The following is a 20618-nucleotide window of genomic DNA, read 5'->3' as shown; positions in this document are numbered from 1 at the left end:
TCCCAGCAATATTTCAGTGTGGAGGTGAAGTGATAAATCAGTTATGAATCCACATGAAATGTGAAGCTGGACGTTCACATAGCTTTAAAGCTTTACAGTGGGAATTAGGCCTGTCTTCTCATAGAATAGGGTACGGCATGCTATGGGCTTAAGGGGCCACCCCACACCATTTTGGGCTCTTCAAGGGTCACCATATGCCACCATGTCCAACCTTTTGTCTGCCTTGCACAACAGATGCTTGGGAGAAACAAGTAACTTGGATTACCATAGTTTTCAAGACATACATGGGAGCGTTCAGACGAATCTGGCTGGTGGCAGTTATAAACTGCAACTAGATAGGTCCTCTGAATAATCCTGCAAAGAAAACTGTTTTCCTCTTATAACTTGGAAAACAAACTTGAAAATGTTCAGCTAATAATAGACCATGGGGAGAAAAGATGCCTGGATAAGATTCCCAGAAAGCAATAATCCAATATCCTACATAACTCCTTTCCCAATGAATATTATAAGCAGAATTATGAACAACAAAAACATGCAAAATCTGCACCGCGTAAGTAAAACTGTGCAGTCCAGTCCAAAGAGAGTCTGGGATGCAATAAAGCACCAGATGTACAGCTTCATTCAAAAGGGAAGAGAATTCCCATTAACAGCACCAGGTCAATTTTCAATTATTTTCCCATCCAGTCATTAAAATGAGAGTTAAAACCCCCAGGGCTCCAGGAACAGGGGAGTGGGCAAAAGTACATTTACCACCACTTCCACCCCTGTTCCCAGAATGCCCCATTTAGGGCCTATTGGCTCTTGACAGCACTAGTCTCCTATCAAGTTCCCCTGGACACAGGAAAGGAATCTGTGGTGGCCAAACTCCTCCTACCACTGGAAGGACAACAACCTCCCAATCCTAATCCCCTCCCAGCAAACTATATCTGGGGATTAGGATTGTTCTTCCTCACTTATTTTAACACACAATGTATGAAGCAGGCCAAAACAAAGAACAGGTGACATTAACTTTGATAGTCTACAAATTAATAATGGCAAGACTGCTTAGCTGATTTATTTTACATCAAGCTACATTAAACAACATTTAGCACACATCTCTCTTTTTTAATGGCTTATGATGGCATGCACTCAGTCTTGTAACTTCCCTGTGCTCAGACCTCGACTTGAAACAGCCATTTTTCATACTGCATTTCCCCCCATGTATTTTTGTATAACAAAGGTTATTAATTGGTCATTGTATTATGATCTTGCAACTAAATTGTGGGCCGTTTTCAAGGATGCTGCTAATTTATATACACTAAGTTCTAAAATGGTTCCTCTGTACAACTGTGTATTCAGGAACGGGTGGTAGTGTCCCTTTAAAAGAGGAGTGGGCATAGTACAGCCCTCCAAATGTTGTTCCACTGCGATTCTAAGCAGCCCTAGGCAGCAGAACCAATGGCGAGGAATTCTGGGAGCTGTAGCCCAACAAAATGGACATACTTTGCCCACCGTGGCTTTGGAAACTATATCTTATGAATCTCTGGAGGCTTTGAGAAAGAGAGATATTAAAGAAAAAGTGATATGGGTATTAATGGTCAGAAGGCTCAAAACTAGGAACAGTTGCCCAACAATATCTTTCTCTCACTGAAACCATTTATAAGTCCCTGAATGAGGCTTGTGTAGAAAACAGATTCAGTCAAGAGTAAAAGTGTCCAATTCTTATTCTCTTATAATGATAAGAATATATATCTTCTGTTTCGGTGTGTGCAACTGTGCTGTAATTCAGACATGCACCAAGTTGAAAGCTAAAAACAAGGCTTTCTGCTGCAATATTTTAGAGGGCTCAGATATACCTCCACTAGACAACTAGCACTATCACTTAGGCCACTCACAGCTAGTTTTGGGTCATTCTAGGCATATAAAATCAGTGCAGTGAATCAGAAAGTTGGGGGATGCAGGCTGAAGATTCAACATCTAAAGTGAGTGCACAGAAATGTGACACAGTGGACCCTTGTTATACGCTGGGGGTTGGTTCCAAGATCCCAAGATCCCCTGTAGATAATAAAATCTGTGGATGCTCAAGTCCCATTAAATATAATGACATAGGAAAATAGTGTCCCTTATTAAAAATGGAAAATCAAGGTTTGATATTTGAAATTTATACTTTTTTGGAACATTTTCAAGCCGTGGATGCTTGAATCCGTGTATAAAATTCGTGTATAAGAAGAGCCGACTGTAATGTATTTAATAAATCATGTAAGGAGTCACAAAGAATGTCTTGACTTGTGATCAACACTTATAATTACAGCGCTATAGAAATAAAGTTTAATAATAATAATAATAATATATGACTTGTATTACATTACGTAGGCGGGATACAGACGGGCAGGGGAAGACGTCTTGGAGGTGTATTCTGCTGAATACGGAGCCTCCAGACTGCCTGCTCAGGGGGTGTGGCTCAGGTGTATGGGGCTTCCACATGGGGGGCAGTGAAGACGCCTCACCTGGGGCTGTTTCTGACCCGCAGTTTCCATACCGCCACCTCGGAGGACGCTGCAAAGAGAGAGGCAGCTTCTGCACGGGCGGCCAAAAACGGGGCTTTTTTTTTTCTTTTGCCGGCTGGCGGATGCACAGCTGCGCAGCTGCGGTGCTCAGCACCGGCGGCAGAAAGCCTATGTGCACATTTAAAGCGCCCAGGCCCCTTTAAACTTTTTCCCTCGCCCTGCCCAAGAACAATGGTGGTCTCCTGCCAGCTGGTGATCAGCTGGTGTTGGCATCCTTGTCCGCTTGCACGTTGGTAGTGTCACCAGCATCATGGATGCCTCCTCTCCTTTGGTCCCCACGCTCTTGCTGAATCTGCAATGCACAGCCACAGCTGTCGCCGCTGCCACCGCTGTCCCCCTGCCATCCCCCATCACCTCCCTTGTACATATGTAAATATTTAAAGTTTTAGGGGTTTTTTATTGTTAGGTGAAAATGGCACAGGAATGTGTGTAGGGGTTCACTTTAAATTCCAAACTTTCCCCAATTCTAGCAGCGCATGCGTACATGTTGCTCTAGGGTTAGGGGTTAGGGTTAGGGTTACGAGCATTAAAATAGAGTGCAGCTGTACTGCAGCTTCCACATCTGCATGGCATCTGATGCTCTAATTAGAGCCTCGGTGCAAACTGCGCATGTTCCAGGACCCCGACTCATTATGCGACGCAGCAGACACGGAGCTTTTAAATGGGCAACTTAAATTAGCGGCGTAACAATTCTGGCGTACCGGTGCAGCAGCTTATAGATGGAGATGCGCAGCTGCGCAGTATATAGAAAAGAAGCGGGGAAAAGCAGCACCTTTTTAATGCCGCTTCTTCCCGCTTGGGGCGTGCGGGCGGCATTCAGGTAAGGGCCGTCTGAAGGCTATACCTTCATGACGTCATGAACACACCCCTTTTTGCCCGTCTGTATCCCACCATTGTCAACCACACTCTTTGCTGTCAGTTTAAATGATAGGAATTGATACATTAAGTAACAAAAATAATGTGTTTTCAAAAATATTTCTAATTTAAAAAAACCTGAAAGTTGACCAACAACTTGGGCAACATAAAGCACCGAAGCCATGCTAATTGGCTGGTGCTGCTGTTCTCTTCCTGAAAGCCATGAATGTAGAACTCAGACAAGCTGAAAAACAGAATTGCAAACAGAAGCCAGTAGGAAATCACTCTCCTTATAGTTCACCTCTCCCTCAACAAGGTGAAGATTGCAACCCTACCATTAGGGTGGGCAAAGTGTGACCCATGAGCTGCATGAAGTCACCAAGATACCCAGGACCCCTCAGGTTTTCAGATTTCATTCATACATACATAAACATTCATCACCCTTCAAGACCTGCAAAACTGCCCCCAAGCATAGCAATGTGGATTGATTTATATCACACAACCCTTGACTTTCACAAGGTCAAAAATCAGTCAGAATAAACTAATCATCGCTAAATGTTGATAAAGTAAATTAAACCCAAAAATAAAGTAAACCCACAATGGACAAAAATATGTTGGTGTGACCTGCCAAAGTGGGTAGGTGATATGGGGCAAAACAATGCAAGAAGAGCCATACTGGATCAGACCAAAGTCCAAGCTGCTATTCACACAACAACCAGTCTATTGACCACAGGAAGTCTACCAGCAAGATGTGAGTACCATCCCATCCTACTTGTGCTCTCCAGCATCTGATAATACAGAGGTATCCTGCTTCAGATAGAGAAGCAAATACACACACATCAAAACTAGTAGCTACTGTTAACCCCATCCTACATGATTTTAAAGTCATTCAAGTTGGTGGACATTGTTGTTCCAGCATCTCATTATGCACTGTGTGAAAAAGTACTTCTTTCTATCTGTTCTGAATTTCCCACCATTCAGAGGATGGTTATGGGTTATAGCATTACAAGAGAGGGAAAGAATCCAGCAACCTTCACTTGTCCTCAACAAGCTGGAATTCAGTACAGTTTTGAATGGTTGCTAGCCAAAAAGCTTGACTGCTAACATGCTTTCTACTGAATGGCTCTATCATGTGTAATTCACCATTCAACACAATTGACAGTGAATATATGATGGTGGAGAGATCTCAGGAAGACTGAGCTGACAGAATCTTGCACCCTCTTGAGGTGTTATTCCTTCTAATTCAGTAGTTCCCACCCTGTGGGTTGGGACCCCTTTGGGGGTTGAATGACCCTTTCATGGGGGTTGCCTAAGACCATTGGAAAACTCCTATTCAATTACAGTTATGAAGTAGCAACAAAAATAATTTCATGGTTTTGGGTCACCAGAACATGAGGAACTGTATCAAAGGGTCACGGCATTAGGAAGGTTGGGAACCACTGTTCTAATTGCACCAGCGTGTATCACTCACTGGTTCAATTAAAGAGATGACAGGTATGTAAATCTTGTTCTGAGGAGGAGAGAGGAGATCTCGGGAAGGAAAGTGTGGGTTTAAAATTATGTGCCATTTCTCAGCACTGAATAGGAAAGGAAGCTGAGGTACTGTATAGTGTTCTATCAGCCAGAGTGACTTAACAGCTGAAAGAGTTTATGTGGCTTCTCAAATTTACTAGGGACAACATTCTATTTATAAAGATACGCCATCGTCTGGGTTCCCTTAGCAAGAGAACAGATGATGAGCTCATGAGGGTTTTGACTGAGTGCTGCCTAGCTTTAAAAAGGTGTGTGGGGAGTGGGGGTGTAATGGAGCAACAACATTCGTCCACCAGTAACAATCATTATTAATATTTCTAGGCACTCATCAATATTCTAAAACTGACCATATCCATGTAATAAAGAAAACCCACCACAACTTTATAAGCCACCCCACCATGCAACATAATCCATTAACAGTTAGCTGTAGCATAAGGGAAGAAAAAGCTGAGGCATATAGGCACTTGCAAGCTGGTCAGCTGTTTAGGAAGAGACTGGAATTTAACAAGCAGTGGGAAGATGTTCAGGTGTTCAGTGAAAGTATCACAAACCCTTTACTTTGTCCAACACTTGAAGCTGAAGAAGGAAAATATTTTAAAAGTGCTGCTTTGCATACAAAAAGCCTTTCTTCCCAACTGATCATCGACTTAATGACAATTTAGGGGTTGGCTCAAGGTTCTGACAAATCTTTTTGAGCACAGAATTCTGTATTCTTATTAATCATTTAAAGGAAGGTAAAACAAGGAAATGAGATTTAGAAAAACTTTAGTTCTCTTTCTTGCTTCCCTTCTGTAAACCTCTGTGACTGGGTTGTGTAAATCAAGGCAAAAGGCCGTTAAGTAAATTCCCAAAGAAAACAAAAAATTTGCAACAGTCTTGGGTTATATCCAAGATATTCATTCACTTGAAGTAACTTCAGCATCTTAAACCAGCATGCTCTTTTGCTTAATACTTAAGTATCTCATTACATTATGAAGTACAAAACAACTGTTACCTTTCACAGCTTGCTTTGGTGTCACTGTGAAAACTGTTTCATGCTTGGATCTTTAAAGTACTGATATATGTGATGACCAGAAATCAACTTAGATCACTAAAACTATGTAGTTGGATGACTAAAGTAAAGTGAATTACTTGGAGCACCACCTACAGGCTTCTGAGAATCATGAAGTCCAAACCATTTCCTAGTTAACTCTTATTTGAGAAAATAAAATAAAAAAGAGTAGCGCTACTTACTGCCTTCCGTTTGGTTGTCTTTGTTAGAGTTATAAACCTGATGAGAAAAAAGAGGAAATCATTTAAACTTTTGTATCTTAGTAACACTATGTTTATAACCATGCAGTGTCCAGAAAAGATGTAAAACCTTAAATATTAAGATTTTACATTCTCTGGTGTACAGAAATTAAACAAAGGAAATAATATTTTAAGCCATTTTACTAGCACAAAAACTAGTGGTGGTGGCACTTTAAAAACTTTTCAGATAGATGGGGAAAGGAAGTGTAGGCCAATAAGCATCATTATGTAAGATAACTAATAACTGGATGATGACAAAGAAAAGGAGCAGGGGAATGCAGATGGAGAGAATATCTGCCAACCTCTGACTGAACAAGAATTATCCCTTTGACACTTCACCATCACCACAATAGCCGTCCTGCCAAATGTACAAAACGAAATATAAAAATTAAAGCTTCTGCAATCGCAGTTAAAACAGGCCATGGGCATGAAATGAAACATTTCAATGAGTATTTCAGCCCTTAATAAATATTAATGAAAGACAGAAAAGGTTCACCATGGCTGAAACAATAAGTCCAAGATGTAGTCATAGGAACTCATCTTTATCTAAAGATGTTTGAGATTTGTTTGGTTATTAAACCATCAAACATCTTCATTTTTCCCATAAAGATAAGTTATAGTGCCAGTAAACTTTTTTTTTCAGGAGAAAAAACAACAACAAAAACAAAATAACCCAGAATAAGTTAACAATTTTAAGTCAGAATTTTATTGGCTTAAAACACTGTCTCATATACCAAAGTTTAAAATATTTTCTCCCCTTTGGATATTACATTTACAATTATAATTTGCAATTATAAGGTGTCTCCAAGTCAAAAGCAAATGAGCACCTTCAAAGGCATCTTCCTTGTTACATCAAGGCACACGTGGCAAATGCCACAATGACACCTCATTCGGCACCCTAAAGCGGTCTTTTCTATCCAAACCATTTGATGTGGCTACTTCTACCACAATCACATTTTATGGCTCAGAGCACAAAAGAAACCACACGGATTAGAAGAGTTCAGTAGTCATTCAGAGTGAACAGTAGTGGTTTTCAAGTTACAACACATGTGTACTTCAGCAAGGCAAGAATACCACCAGAATGCTTATGCCTGCTAGTAGCTAACTATCATTGCTAGTTAACTGGCCTCATTTGAAAAGGAACTTATCTCAGCAATGAGACAAAACTGCAAGGCTAATTTAATAACTAAGCAGACGTATGCCTATATATGCCTACAAAGGTTAGAGACAGACACAGCTAGAGAGCCATTTATGCTCACAGGTGTTCATATGCACACAAGCATGAATTCTTAGGCCAATACAGCTACCCCTAGCTTTATATGACTCACAGTAACCTAATGTCTGCCTTCTTCACACATTTTCATCTGCTCCCAAGTAAAACCATATGGATAAAATTCTGCATCGAATTTCTCTCAGAGCAGTTTAGAAATTATATTTCTCCTCTTCCTTCATTGTTTTCCATTCCCACTCACCCCCTCCAAAGAAAACCACACCACAGACACGCATGTACTAGCCTCCCAGCTGACTCAAGGGGCAAGTCATATTTACTCTTTACTTTATTTATTGTTGTTTTTAAAACTGCCTTTCAAGATTGTGGTTTTCAAAGAAGGATGTAACATGAAATATTTTATTCAAATTGCCTTCAGCAGTGTAGCTATAGTCAACAATGTGTTCAAAATACAAGACATGTTTTTTTAAATTGTTCTACTACCTAGAACTGCAGTCTAAACTCATTAATCCCTAAAAATCACTAACACTTTTGTTTCTAAAGTGAAGATAAATAAACTTGCTGGGATAGTCAAGCACAACACCACCTGGAAATCATCTCAAAAACCATGCCAAGAGCAACCGGAGCAACAGCTCAATGGTAGCACCTCACCTGCATGCAGAAGGAACAGTACTCTGTCCCTGGCATCTTCAGACAGGGCTAGTAAAGAATCCTGCCTGAAAGCCTGGACAGCAACTGACAACCGAAGTCAACAGTACTAGGCTAGATGGAACAACAGTCTCATTTAGCACAAATACTGCAGGCTATGGAAGAACCACATGTTGATAGGTGCATGAACCATTTCTTCTCCCTGGAATTGTGCAACCACACAGCCATTAGCAGCAAGAAAGTGGTGTTTTTGCTTTCAATGTGGCTTTTGTCTTTTAAGTAAGGCATGTGTTTTGTTTACAAGTAGATTCACAGTTCTGGGAGGAATCAGGGCACTCAGGCAGAGAGGAGGCAAATCAGGCAAAAATAAGTTGAGGGCTGCCTATGACTCTCACACTGCATGCTGACCACTACTGCACGACAACATCAAATCTCAGTACAAGATCTTGCAAAAATGTTAGTTATTTATTTATTACACTTTTTGGGGAGCAGCAAAGTTCATGCCATGGCTTTCAGTTTTATGTGAAAGTGAGAAAATATTTAAATACAGTAAAGGTTTTTTAAGAAGACCTTTGCATTCCCAGAATTTGCCCTCTCATTGAACTGTTTATAAAATAACACAGAGATTACAAAGAACGTTGAAATTATATTGTTGTTGCTGTCACCTTCAAGTTGTTTTTGATTTATGGTGACCCTAAAGCAGTGATTCCCAAACTTAGGTCCTCCAGGTCTTTTGGACATAAACACCTAGAAGCTTCAGTCATCTTGTCCAATGACCTGGGATTCTGGGAATTACAATCCAAAACACCTGAAAGGCCAGAATTTGGGTATCACTGACCTAAAGCAACTCTATCACAGGGTTTTCTTGGCAAGATGTGTTTAGCGGGGCTTTGCCTTCCTGAGGTTGAGAGAATATGACTTGCCCACGGTCATATAGTGAGATTCCACGGTCAAGCAGGGTTCCAACCCTGTTTTTCATATTGTTAAGTCACACTCATAGTCGAGCATTCAAACCACTATATCACACTAACTCTTATACAGACTTATTAAAAAGAAAACTTCCTAGTTTTCTGAAGTAGGTAAGTGGTCATTTCTATTGTCTGATGATTTTCTGAAATGAGAAATAAAGTCTGGGGGGAAATCTTGTTCCTGCCTTTGAAGCCAAATCTCTCCAAGTGAGCAGTAATAAAATATTTAGCTTTAATATTTAGAAGTAAAATATTTAACTGTAGTGTGGTACAAAAACAAAAATTAGAGAATTCTTTTCAAAGGCAGAAAAAAATGACTTGCTCAGCTTTGGAACGCTAGTGGAATGACACACTAGGAAACAGAAAAAGCAGCTGTCAGCAAAAGCATTTTTTTCCAAAGCATAACATTTATATTGTTAAGCACTCCCTACCAACCCAAACTGTTGAAAAGTCCAAGAATAGCATTGACAGAGTTCAGTTTGCTTTGGATGAAAGCACACAGGAGACTTGGTGTGTCTTTGCAATAGTTACATTATTTACAAATACACAAGCAGAAAACAATGGAAGCTGGTCTTGCATAAAGATGTGAAGGTGGGAGGAGGGTGGGATCAGAAAAATTTGTGGGTGGGAATGGGTGGGAAAATGTTTTCCCTCAAGGGCTTTTTTGCCCAGTTTTTTCAATAGGGGAAAAAAGAAAGAATTCTGGGGAACACAGTATCAGTGAGTGAAATATTTTTAAGACAAAATTTTTACTCCTTAGAATGTTTAGTACAATCAGCCCTCTGTATCCATGGATTCTGCATCCACATTTTCAACCCATATTCGAACACACAAAATCGCAAAAAATAAAACTTGATTTTAATGCCATTTTACTAAAGCCATTGTATATAATTGGACGAGCATCCATATATTTTTGCATTTGGGCAGTGGTGGTCCTGGAACCAAACCTCAGAGGATACCGAGGAACCACTGTATGTAAGAAAACCTACTGAGTTTAGAGAGCAGTAATTCTTATGTAGAGTGTAGGCATATACAGTGTGCCCACTCCATACACGGGCGCACCGTACGTGGCTTCCTATTTCCATGGAAGCCACGTCGCCACAAGCACAAGCCCCATTATATTGAATGGGGCTCGAGCTTACGCGGGATTTGCCTTACGTGGCGTGGGGGGGAGGTCCCGGAAGTGGCAAAGCTCCACTTTACAAATCAAATCCAAAGTGCCAGTATTTTCCTCAAAGGAAAGTACAGGGCTTATAGGATATTATTTCTGTCCAAATAACACAATTTTTGTTTGCATGAAAATCTATAGCACTAATCTCACATTCAAGCAAAATAATGCAAAAAATTCTGCAGCACAGACTTCAACCGTACATGAGAGATAAATTCCAGAGCTGCAAGCAGGATTCAGAAAAGGAAGGGGGACCAGGGACCACATTGCAAACATAGGATGGCTAATGGAGTGCACCAAAAAATTCAAAAATAGAATCACCATGTGTTTCATAGACTACAGCAAAGCATTTGATTGTATATATCACAAAAAGCTATGGAATTCACTCAAAGACATGGGAGTGACACTACATCTAATAGCCCTAATGAGGAATCTGTAGCAAGGACAAGAAGCCACTGTCATAACAGAATTCGAGGAAACAGAGTGGTTCCCAATAGGCAAAGGGGTCAAGCAGGGCTGCATCCTATCACCTTTTTTGTTTAGTTTATATGCTGAAAACATCATAAGAAAAAAAGAATTAGAATCAGAAAAAGGAGGAGTTAAGATAGGAGGAAGCAACGTTAACAACCTATGATATGCAGATGACACCATATTATTAGCAGAAGACATTCAGGAATTGGAACAGTTAATAAGGAAGGTCAAAGATGAAAGTGCAAAGACAGGTCTGATGCTGAACATAAAGAAAACAAAAATAATGACCACAGAAGAAATACACAAATTCAATCTAGACAATGAGGAAATTGAAATAGTTAAAGAATTCTCATATCTAGGATCAAACATTGACCAGAATAGACACAGCAGTCAAGAAATAAGAAGACTAAGAATGGGAACGGCAGCTATGAAAGAACTGGAAAAGATATTGACGAGCAAAAACTGACCACTAAAGTCAGAATCATCCAGGTCATTGTGTTCCCAATTACCATGTACGGATGTGAGAGCTGGACAGTGAAGGAAGCAGACAGGAAGAAAATCAACTCATCTGAAACATGGTACTGGAGAAGAGTATTCAGAATACCATGGATAGCCAAGAAGACAAACAAATGGGTTCTTAAGCAGATCAGACCACGGCTCTCCTTGGAAGCTAAGATGGTCAAATTAAGACTATCGTACTTTGGCCACATAATGAGAAGGCACAGATCACCAGAAAAAACAATCATGCTAGGAAAGGTAGAGGGTAGAAGAAAGAGGGGAAGACCACAAACCAGATGGATAGACTCAATCTGGGGGGTTATGGGCAAGGGTCTGCAGGATAGGGATTCTTGGAGATGTCTCATCCGCAGGATCGCCATGAGTCGGAACCGACTCAAGGGCAGCTAACACCAACAACAATTCATTAACTGTGACAGGCAGCTGTATCAAATTATGCAAAAACATGGGAATCAACCACAATCCCTATTTCATACAGGGGGGAAGGGAATCTGTGCTCATGATCAGCAAATGGCATGCATAGCAAAAAGGCCCATGGCTAGTGTCAAACTGGGCTAGCTCTATATGAATCCACAATTCTTTCTTGTCTGCTTCCCCCCTCCCCATCTTGCTGTCACATCAGTTTTACTTGGTTAAAACAAAGTTACTACTCACACTGCTCTTCAATCAAATGAACAAGCCAACATATTGAAATGTGAACCAATAATTTCCCTGTGGATATAAAGAGGCACTGCTGAGATATTTCCTGAAAAGCTTTCATTCTACTCCTGACAGCTTTTCTGGTGAGTAAATGGGGCAAGGTGGGGCAGGGTAACAAGAGATGCTGGAACGTTCTCCGCCTGCCTTGGCTGACAAGAACCGCAAATTTTTCAGGTGACATTTTACTAGAATTGGTTTCTCATTCCTTTTCCCCTCAGGTGAATATAACCCTGTGTTCTCTAGTGGTTGGCCCTCTAAAGAGCACAGCAAGAGGAGTAAGAATCACATTTTCTACTCTGTCTAGAAACACCTGGAACACAAAAAAGGATTTTAAGAGTGTAGCATTCTGCCATGAATTATTGAGTATATTCTCTTTCTTTTAAGATGATGACAATATACTGACTGGATTTCCATCAGAATCACTTTCCAAAGGGGTTTAAAGGGAGGGAGGGAGAACAGAAGGAAGGAGCTATTTAGTATGCTTATCTATCTGAATGTTTGAGGATTTTGTAAGGGAAAATAAAAAGCCTGCCATTCAGTTTTCATCTACCAGTCCTAGCCAGCAAAGCTAATGCAAGGAATTCTAGGAGATTCACCAGCAAAGGGAGCACACAATTTCCAACCTAAATCTAAACTTACACTATTGTTAACTTATCCACCTTCTTCTTTTATTTTATTTTTCCACTCAACCAGGTCAAGGTTCGAACACAATTCTTATGAAATTGTTAAATGGTATGGAAGCACCATTCCTCGGCAAGTTTATATTGGGTTCAATATAAGCACATTTTGCACAAGTGGTGCTGTTTAAGAGGCCTCTGTTTGATTTTTATACACCAAGCAGTTTTCTAGACCATCAAAGGCAATCTTATATCTAGCAGTTGATTAATCAGATAGTTGCTCCAAGAAAACAAAATATTTGGCCCTGTACTTGTAGGTATTATTCTAGGAGTGACGGCTCTGTGGAGATAAGCTCTGTGGAAGGAACAGCCCTTTTGAGTTTGACTGTGGCAGTGCAAGAAAAATATACTAAGTCAACCCGTGAGCCAATCTCCACAAGCCCCAGTCTGAGAGTTGATCTTTATACCTGACACCCAGGCAGACTTGGAACACAATCACAAAAAAGGCAGCCAATTCTTGGATGTCAGCCCAGCAGCAGGATGCCAGCACAACACACAGCAGAGAAAGTGCAAGAGTAAAATAGAAAATCTCCATTTCAGAATACAAGACACCTGGAACCCTGGTGGATTTATCCCTAAGTTGCTGGCTCCATTTTATCAGTTCTGTTATCAGGCCAACATTTTTTATTACAGGCAGGGTTTCCCAACCCCCTTTACTTTCAAGGCCAGCCTCTGCTCTCTGATGTGGCTACAAATATGAAGCCAGGTGCACATTTGTGGGAATTTTTTTAAATCTTGACTGGAAACATCAATCCCGCTCCCACCCTAATCTTGTTCATCCCAAGGGGGGGGGGAAAACACTAACTCCAGCACAGGAAGCTTGGCAAGCCAATTCTCTCCTAATTCTAGCTTATTCAAGAAAGGTGTGTTTAATCCTGTAATGTCCTACAGAAATCCAAACAAGAATGCAGCTTAGTACCTCTGAATTTTACTCTGAAGTTGACACTTGATCAAGAATCCAAGGCTGAGAATCCTGTACATTGGTTCAAGTGATTCGAGAATTGGGAAGTAAGCCCAATAGCCACTCTAATTAAAAACTACCCTTTCAAAAGTGCTAGGTCAGACATTCCCAAGTGCATCCAGCAGCTTAAGCAGACTGGGCTCAGTGCCGAACATCTATACTAATTTGCTCAGCACCTATTATATAACTCCGTAATGTTTTCTACCTTTGTTCTAACTGGAAAGGTGGAATCAGCTCAGGTCAAACTGTGAGCCCCACTGCATCCAGGCAACATAGGCAGAGAGCAAAGAAAGCAACATGGTACAAACAGCATGAAGATGCCAACACAAAAGAAGCTGTGAATGGGTTATGGGGAGGGTTGGTCTCATATATTTCAAGTTTCAAAGAGAATTTTTTAATATTTCAATATGGAAGCTCCAAGATCATTTGCAAGTAAGCAAATTAAAAGGGGCAGACATTTACTCATGTAACAGCTACCTCTGAATGAAGACATATTAGCCATACTAAACCTCAATTAGAAAATCTTAAGGAATATCCACATCTCTCTCAACTCTTCATTGTACTGTACTGTCCTTATGTAACCCAAGTTGCTTCTCCAGTCTGAGGACCAAACTAGATGTGGCACTAAATGTATCCAATTGACATTAAATTCATTTTAAAAGACTGATTTTTTTTAAGTGACTATGCTTTTTTGGTATTTATTGTGTACTTTTTAAAAAAAAAACCAATATTGAAGCTGCAGAGGAGAGGAGGGGAGCTAATAATGATCAGGATAACAGCAAGCAAGGAACGGCGGTTGATTTAATCATTTCATCTCCTGCTACAGCCCTCACAAAATAAAAGGCACATCTTTCAATCAGCTTATTAGGAGGAAAACCCTCTTTGAAATCAGTATGCTTTGCCCAATGGCAGTTAGACATACCAGTTCATGAGGTTTCTGCAGATGTTTAGAACTTAGTGCTCTATCTAAACCTACTATGCCTTCTTACTACCCCAAGCTAGCATCAGTCTTTGAGCTAATTCTCCAACATCACATACATGTCTGCTAGCACATGAAAGCCTCTATGAATTATGATATAATTCAAGGCTTGGTTTTAGAAGGTAACAGGTAAAGCCATCCCAGCCTTCTTAATAAAACCATACTTCAAGATACACCATCAGAATTAAGCATCAGGTCTCCTTGAATTTAATTTTTCCTTTTTCTAAATCATGTGCAACTTGATCAGGAGCAGGAAAGTAGAGGAGTCACTCCCACAAATTATCTATCCCACAAAATGTGGCCTAATAGTCTTTTGCCAAGAGCTATTTGTTTCACACAAGGGATAAGGCAGTTGACTAAGGATGCCACCTCCTGCTTCACCCTCTGCCATCCCAGATGCACTTCACTTTCCCCACATGAACATTTTGGTTTGAGAATATAGGTACTCAAGAGTACAGATATTCATTCATCCTATCCCAACTGACACTTGTAGTTCTGAGCACTTAATACTATGAGGGGATATGCCAACTCTACTTTTAAAAAAATGAAAGTTATGTTGGACAACTTTTCAGGATAAATGGGAAAAATAAATATGTGTTGGAAGTCTTGTTTGATGTCTATGAACACACAGCTCCTATATGAAACATGAGAACATGTTGATATCAAAAGAGTTTAAATTGAAAAGAGAATTTTATGTACAATCATTAAGCTCACTGCCTTTCAACATAAATTCATTAGCTGATATGCATTCGTAATTGTAGAGAGAGTATATGAATTACCAGGCTGACCTATTCCTAATGAATCATAATTAGAACTCAAGGTTTATTTTGCCTTTCACTAATCTGAAAGAAAAACAATTTTGAGGTTTTATACCTCATTTTAGGACACTCACCAGTACAGCATCTTAAGTATGTACACAAAGAACTTCCAGGAGCAGAGCAAACAGCAGTCTCCAGCAGTGAGACAAATCATGCAATCGGATCATAGTGCGACTGATTGCTTAAATCTTACACCTAAGATCTGCTGTAAATTAAGATGATGGCAGGGGAACAGAGCTGGTTACATGCTACCTTCATGTGTTGACTGAGGATAAATTTCCAGGATTTTATGACTCTAGCTTGAATGTTCCTCAGCCCTGAGAACTGGCATGTGGTTGTTTCAAGCCAGTTTGAAAACAAACCATGTCAAAGACAAATCAATACAATGAAATAAGCTGATGGGAGGTTACCATCTGTTACATTTTTAGCTGCATTTAAGCCCCTCAGAACTCAGGCTTGGATGGGCTAGAAATTTTAATTCACAGCAACATTTTTTATTCAGTCAAAAAAGCATTCTTTCACAGCGGCAAGAGCCAACATTGAAAAGGACATAAGCTGCACATTCCATTTGTAACATTAGACACTAAAGATATTCCAGGTTATGACATTCAGTCAGGTCCATCTCCAAGTCACTTTCAACACAGAGTATTCCCTGCTCCCTTTGTAGGTGGAAAAGATGGAACCCCTGTTCCTAAAAATGCAGAATGCTACACATGTGGCTACATAATAAAACACTGGCTATATGCCATTGAAAAATAGGTTTTCAGAACTTTTGATAAGTTTGTAATACTATGACTTATACAATCAGACCTGTTTTGCTAGGCAATGTGGCTGGGAGACAAATTGGCTGGAGAAAGGGAACTGATGCAGGGAACTGCCAGCCTGGCCTCTTGATGCATACATTCCAGGAGCAGCAAGGGATTTCACCAGAGAAGCAGTTTCTTATCACAACAGGTTATGTGAAAACTGCTCCCAAGGCTAGAAGACACAAAGAAGCACAGAGAAACTTGACAATCTTAGGCCTGATGAACAAAGATATGTTTGAACATAAATATCTTCCACGTTATTATAATCCCATGTTATTATAATTGCTTTTATTTATCTCCCATCTTTTATCCAATCACAGAACTGACTGCATTATTACATAAGGGTTCCCACATAGTCTCCCATCCAGCCATTAGCCAGACCCAGCAATGTTTAGAAATGTTAGCATTATCCTATTTTTTTAGACAGTACCCTGGAACATTACAGAATTTGGGAAAGTTACTCTGGAGGAGTAATAAATCTCATAATCTCAAAGCCAGTGGCTAGACATGATAACAAGTGTGTCCCCAGAGCTACAATTCTCATTACAAATACAGTGTCTTGCACTGCCCCCCCCCCCCAACTTTTTGACATTTTGTTGTCTGCCAACCTGGAATTTGGATTAATGTCTATTACCACTTGATGTACACAAGATACTCAACACTGTGAAAGTGTAAAAGTTATTTTTTGTGGCACAAAAGTTAAGCAAACAAAACGAACAGGAATTGTTGTTTGCATAAGCATCACACATATACCCCTTTCCCCAAATTAATACTTTCTAGACATCTCTTTGGCAGCAATTACAACTACAAATCTTGTCCAATAACATTATTTTTCACCTTCACAATGATGAGATCTGTCACACACCAAGTAATACAAATGCCAATTAAATCAATTTGAACTGCAGGCTGTTCCACAAAATGTGGAAAAGTCAAAGGGGTGTATCTTTGTGTGTGAATACTTCAGTAAGGCATAGTAGTGTGCAGGAAGCATGTGCATAATTTCAAACTAATTTGCCTAAGGTTCCTGAACATGGTAAAAGAAAACATGTGCATACAATTGGTGCACAAATAGGCAAATTAAGACAACTGCATGTAAAGGGAGAATTCATCAGAAAATTATCCCACCCCCTGCACATTCATGCATTCACTGTACACATGTAGAACATTAACTGTTCTAAACTCGAAGCACAAAACATTCACTTAATTTTTGAGAGGGATAATGAAAAGACAAGGTTTATATGGCAGCATACTTTTAACGTCATGTAGTGAAAGTTGGTACTTGCTCAAATGAATGACAGGGGGCGGGGATCAAGGAAAACATTTCTCTTTATTCTCACTCCCCGCATCTCCCTGGTGTCTGAACACAGGGCAAAAGCAAGACACAGAGTGCACTGCTGGGTCCTCATATGACACAGACATTTCTCTCTTTGCTCATTCATCATCTCACAACAAATTAAAATTTGAGTAATGGTCTGCATCCAAGTTTACTTCCAGTTTTCGCTTTTACTTGTAGAAAATGAGACAGTTTCACTAAGTTATGGACCAAAGCCCACAAGCTGCAAAGACATCTTCACTGGTATTTTAAGAAAGGGCCTTAAGATATACATAAACTACACTAAGTTGCAACAGAAAACCACACAGTCGTTTTAACAAAACCATATAATATAGCATCTGAAACACATAATGCAAATGTTATAATGTAAAGCATTATGGCAAATCACACACTGCAGTCCAATCACTATTAAGCTCTTTGTCATCTGTAGCAGATGTTCCTATGCGTACAAATCTTTCCAAGATCCTGTAGCCCTGAGAAAAGTGGACAAATGCAGTTTTGCCTCTGAACCCAAATCTATACTTACACCACTCCAACTAGGGAAACAGAGAATGCCCAAGATATATTCTGGAGTGTCTGCACATGGGCAGTACATCCCTATTGTGGCTAGGGTACCATATCCAGAAAGAATAAAGATATAAGACTTAGTCATTTTCTGGAGATGACTGTAAATCAGGGGTAGGCAACCTTTTTGAGCCGGGGGCCGGGTTGCTGTCCCTCAGGCGACTGGAGGGCCAAAACTGGGGGTGGAGCTTCAACCCTCCGGGGCAGGGCCGCGTGCCGGGGGGTGGGGCTTCCACCCTCCAGGGGCAGGGCCGCATGCCAGGGGCGGAGCTTCTACCCTCCAGGGGCGGGCCCGCATGCCGGGGGCGGAGCTTCCACCCTCCGGGGGCGAGGCCTCACCATCTTTGCTGGCCCCTGACGGGGGCCCAGGCCCCGTCAGAGACTGGCAAAAAAGCTGGGGGGGGGGGCGCCAGCGCTGGAGGGCCCCCTGGAGGGCCCCAGCGATGGCACCAGGCCTCCCAGAGGCCCCCTGCCGCCCTCGGAGCCCTCCTGGAGGGCCCCAGCGACGGCAAAGGGCCCCCCAGAGGCCCCCTGCCGCCCTCGGAGCCCTCCTGGAGGGCCCCGGAGACGGCAAAGGGCCCCCCAGAGGCCCCCTGCCGCCCTCGGAGCCCTCCTGGAGGGCCCCGGAGACGGCAACGGGCCCCCCAGAGGCCCCCTGCCGCCCTCGGAGCCCTCCTGGAAGGCCCCGGAGACAGCAAAGGGCCCCCCAGAGGCCCCCTGCCGCCCTCGGAGCCCTCCTGGAGGGCCCCAGCGACAACAAAGGGCCCCCCAGAGGCCCCCTGCCGCCCTCCTGGAGGGCTCTGGAGACGGCAGCGGGCCTCCTAGAGGCCCGTTGCCGCCACCTGTCGCGGCTTTTTGCCGCTCTGGGCACCGCCATTTTGGGCGGCAAAATGGCGGCAAGGTCGCGCGAGACTTCGCCACCATTTTGGGCGAAAAAATGGCGGCACCCATAGCGGCCTCTGGGGCTTTTTTGCCCAAAATGGCGGCAAAGTCTCGCGCAACCTCGGGGGAGGTCGTGCGATACTTCGCCGCCATTTTGCCGCCCAAAATGGCGGTGCCCAGAGCGGCGAAAAGCCGTGACGGGCGGCCGCGGCGGCAGCAACAGCAGCCAGGGGCCGGTCGCCAGGCCTCCGCGGGCCACATCCGGCCCGCGGGCCGGAGGTTGCCGACCCCTGCTGTAAATCTACTTCAAGAAAACTGTGCCCCTCCACATGGTGTTTGTGCATCCAGTGCTAGCTATATGCAAGAATGCTTAGAAGAAGAAAATATTACAATTTTATGAATCACATTACAAGATAAAAGAAAACTGTACAGATTGCTAAAGAGCAATATATTACTTTAAAAATTAAAATTAAAAATATTTAAAAACTGAAATAATATATTACTTTCAAAAAATTTCCCTACAAACATCACAGAACAACTACAAACAACAACAATGTATTTCAGTCACTGACCAGTATATTATTATTATTATTACTATTATTATTATTATGCCTTATTTATATAGCGCTGTAGATTTGCACAGTGCTGTACATACAAACAATAAAATAGATAAGAGTAAACCTGCCCATGGCGTACAATCTAAGAAATAATAGCATAATATATATAAATAATACGTAACAATACAGGAAAGGGTTCAATAAAACAGGCAACAAATTAAAAACGTCAAATACCAAATAATAATCATGTAATTATTTCCCTCAGCTTTTACTTATCAGGTGCTGTGAAATTTTCATTAGAGACCTCTTGTTCCATGCAAAGGAGTTCCAGGAAGCCAATGCTGGCCAGCTCTTCCTTCCCTTGGCAGCACTTCTTCCCCTTGGTTCTTTACATGACAGCCCAGGTCTTTACAAAAGGTCCCCATTTTCAGGCGACTTGTGAACTGCCAGGAGGAAGAGGCCACCCACCTAGAACTCCTTTCACTAGGGCAACACTGGATGTTGCCTTAGGGACTTTGTTTCCAGAGCCTGAAAGCATTACTTTTTGAATTACAGTACAACTTCAGAATCACCAAGCAGCTTGCCCACTAAATTTGAAATTCCACCGGCCATGCTAGCTGGGAAATCTGGGAGTGGAGCAAGAACTACTGGCTATGACGACTGGGAGATTCTGGGAACTATAGTTTATGTTGAGACTTAAAGATCATATTGACTGGAGGGTTTGAGGAGCTGGAGTCCCAAAAGTAATTTTTCCAATCTCTGTCTCTAACTCTCTCTTTAGATTGTTGTCGTAAAATGATGACATGTGGCAACCTTATGAATGAGGAATCTTCAAGCCATGCTGTCAACAATTGCCCTGCTTAGGTCCTGCAAACTCAAGGGAGTGGCTTCCTTGACCAAATCTATCCATCTATAGTGTGGTCTTTCTATTTTCCTACTGCCTCCCATTTTATCATTTACTGTCTTTTCTAATTAAGTAATTCTGTTATTACATTTTATAGTTGAGATGGGCAGAGTGCAGTCTGAGGGCTACATGTGTCTCTTTGAGATTCCTGAAGCCTCCAAGAAGCCCCTTAAAGCTCCCAGATCCTCCCCCCAAATATTTAAACTGGTTCCATT

At 41.6% G+C, this 20618-nt stretch overlaps 1 protein-coding gene across 7 annotated transcripts in view; it reads right to left on the bottom strand.

Annotated features, from left to right (window-relative positions):
- Positions 1 to 20618, bottom strand: part of ARHGAP26 (Rho GTPase activating protein 26) — a 345307-nt gene that overhangs the window by 159222 nt on the left and 165467 nt on the right. For all 7 annotated transcript variants that reach the window (XM_089531147.1, XM_089531141.1, XM_089531150.1 and 4 more), the window contains exon 12: positions 6168 to 6204. In XM_089531147.1, coding sequence (XP_089387273.1) covers positions 6168 to 6204 — 37 coding nt within the window. The remainder of the gene's footprint in view (positions 1 to 6167; positions 6205 to 20618) is intronic.

This window comes from Sceloporus occidentalis, unplaced genomic scaffold (assembly GCF_023333645.1).
Source record: "Sceloporus occidentalis isolate IW3139 unplaced genomic scaffold, rSceOcc1.0.p SCAF_1, whole genome shotgun sequence".
NCBI lineage: Eukaryota > Metazoa > Chordata > Lepidosauria > Squamata > Phrynosomatidae > Sceloporus > Sceloporus occidentalis.
This window is presented reverse-complemented; position numbering and strand designations above follow the sequence as displayed.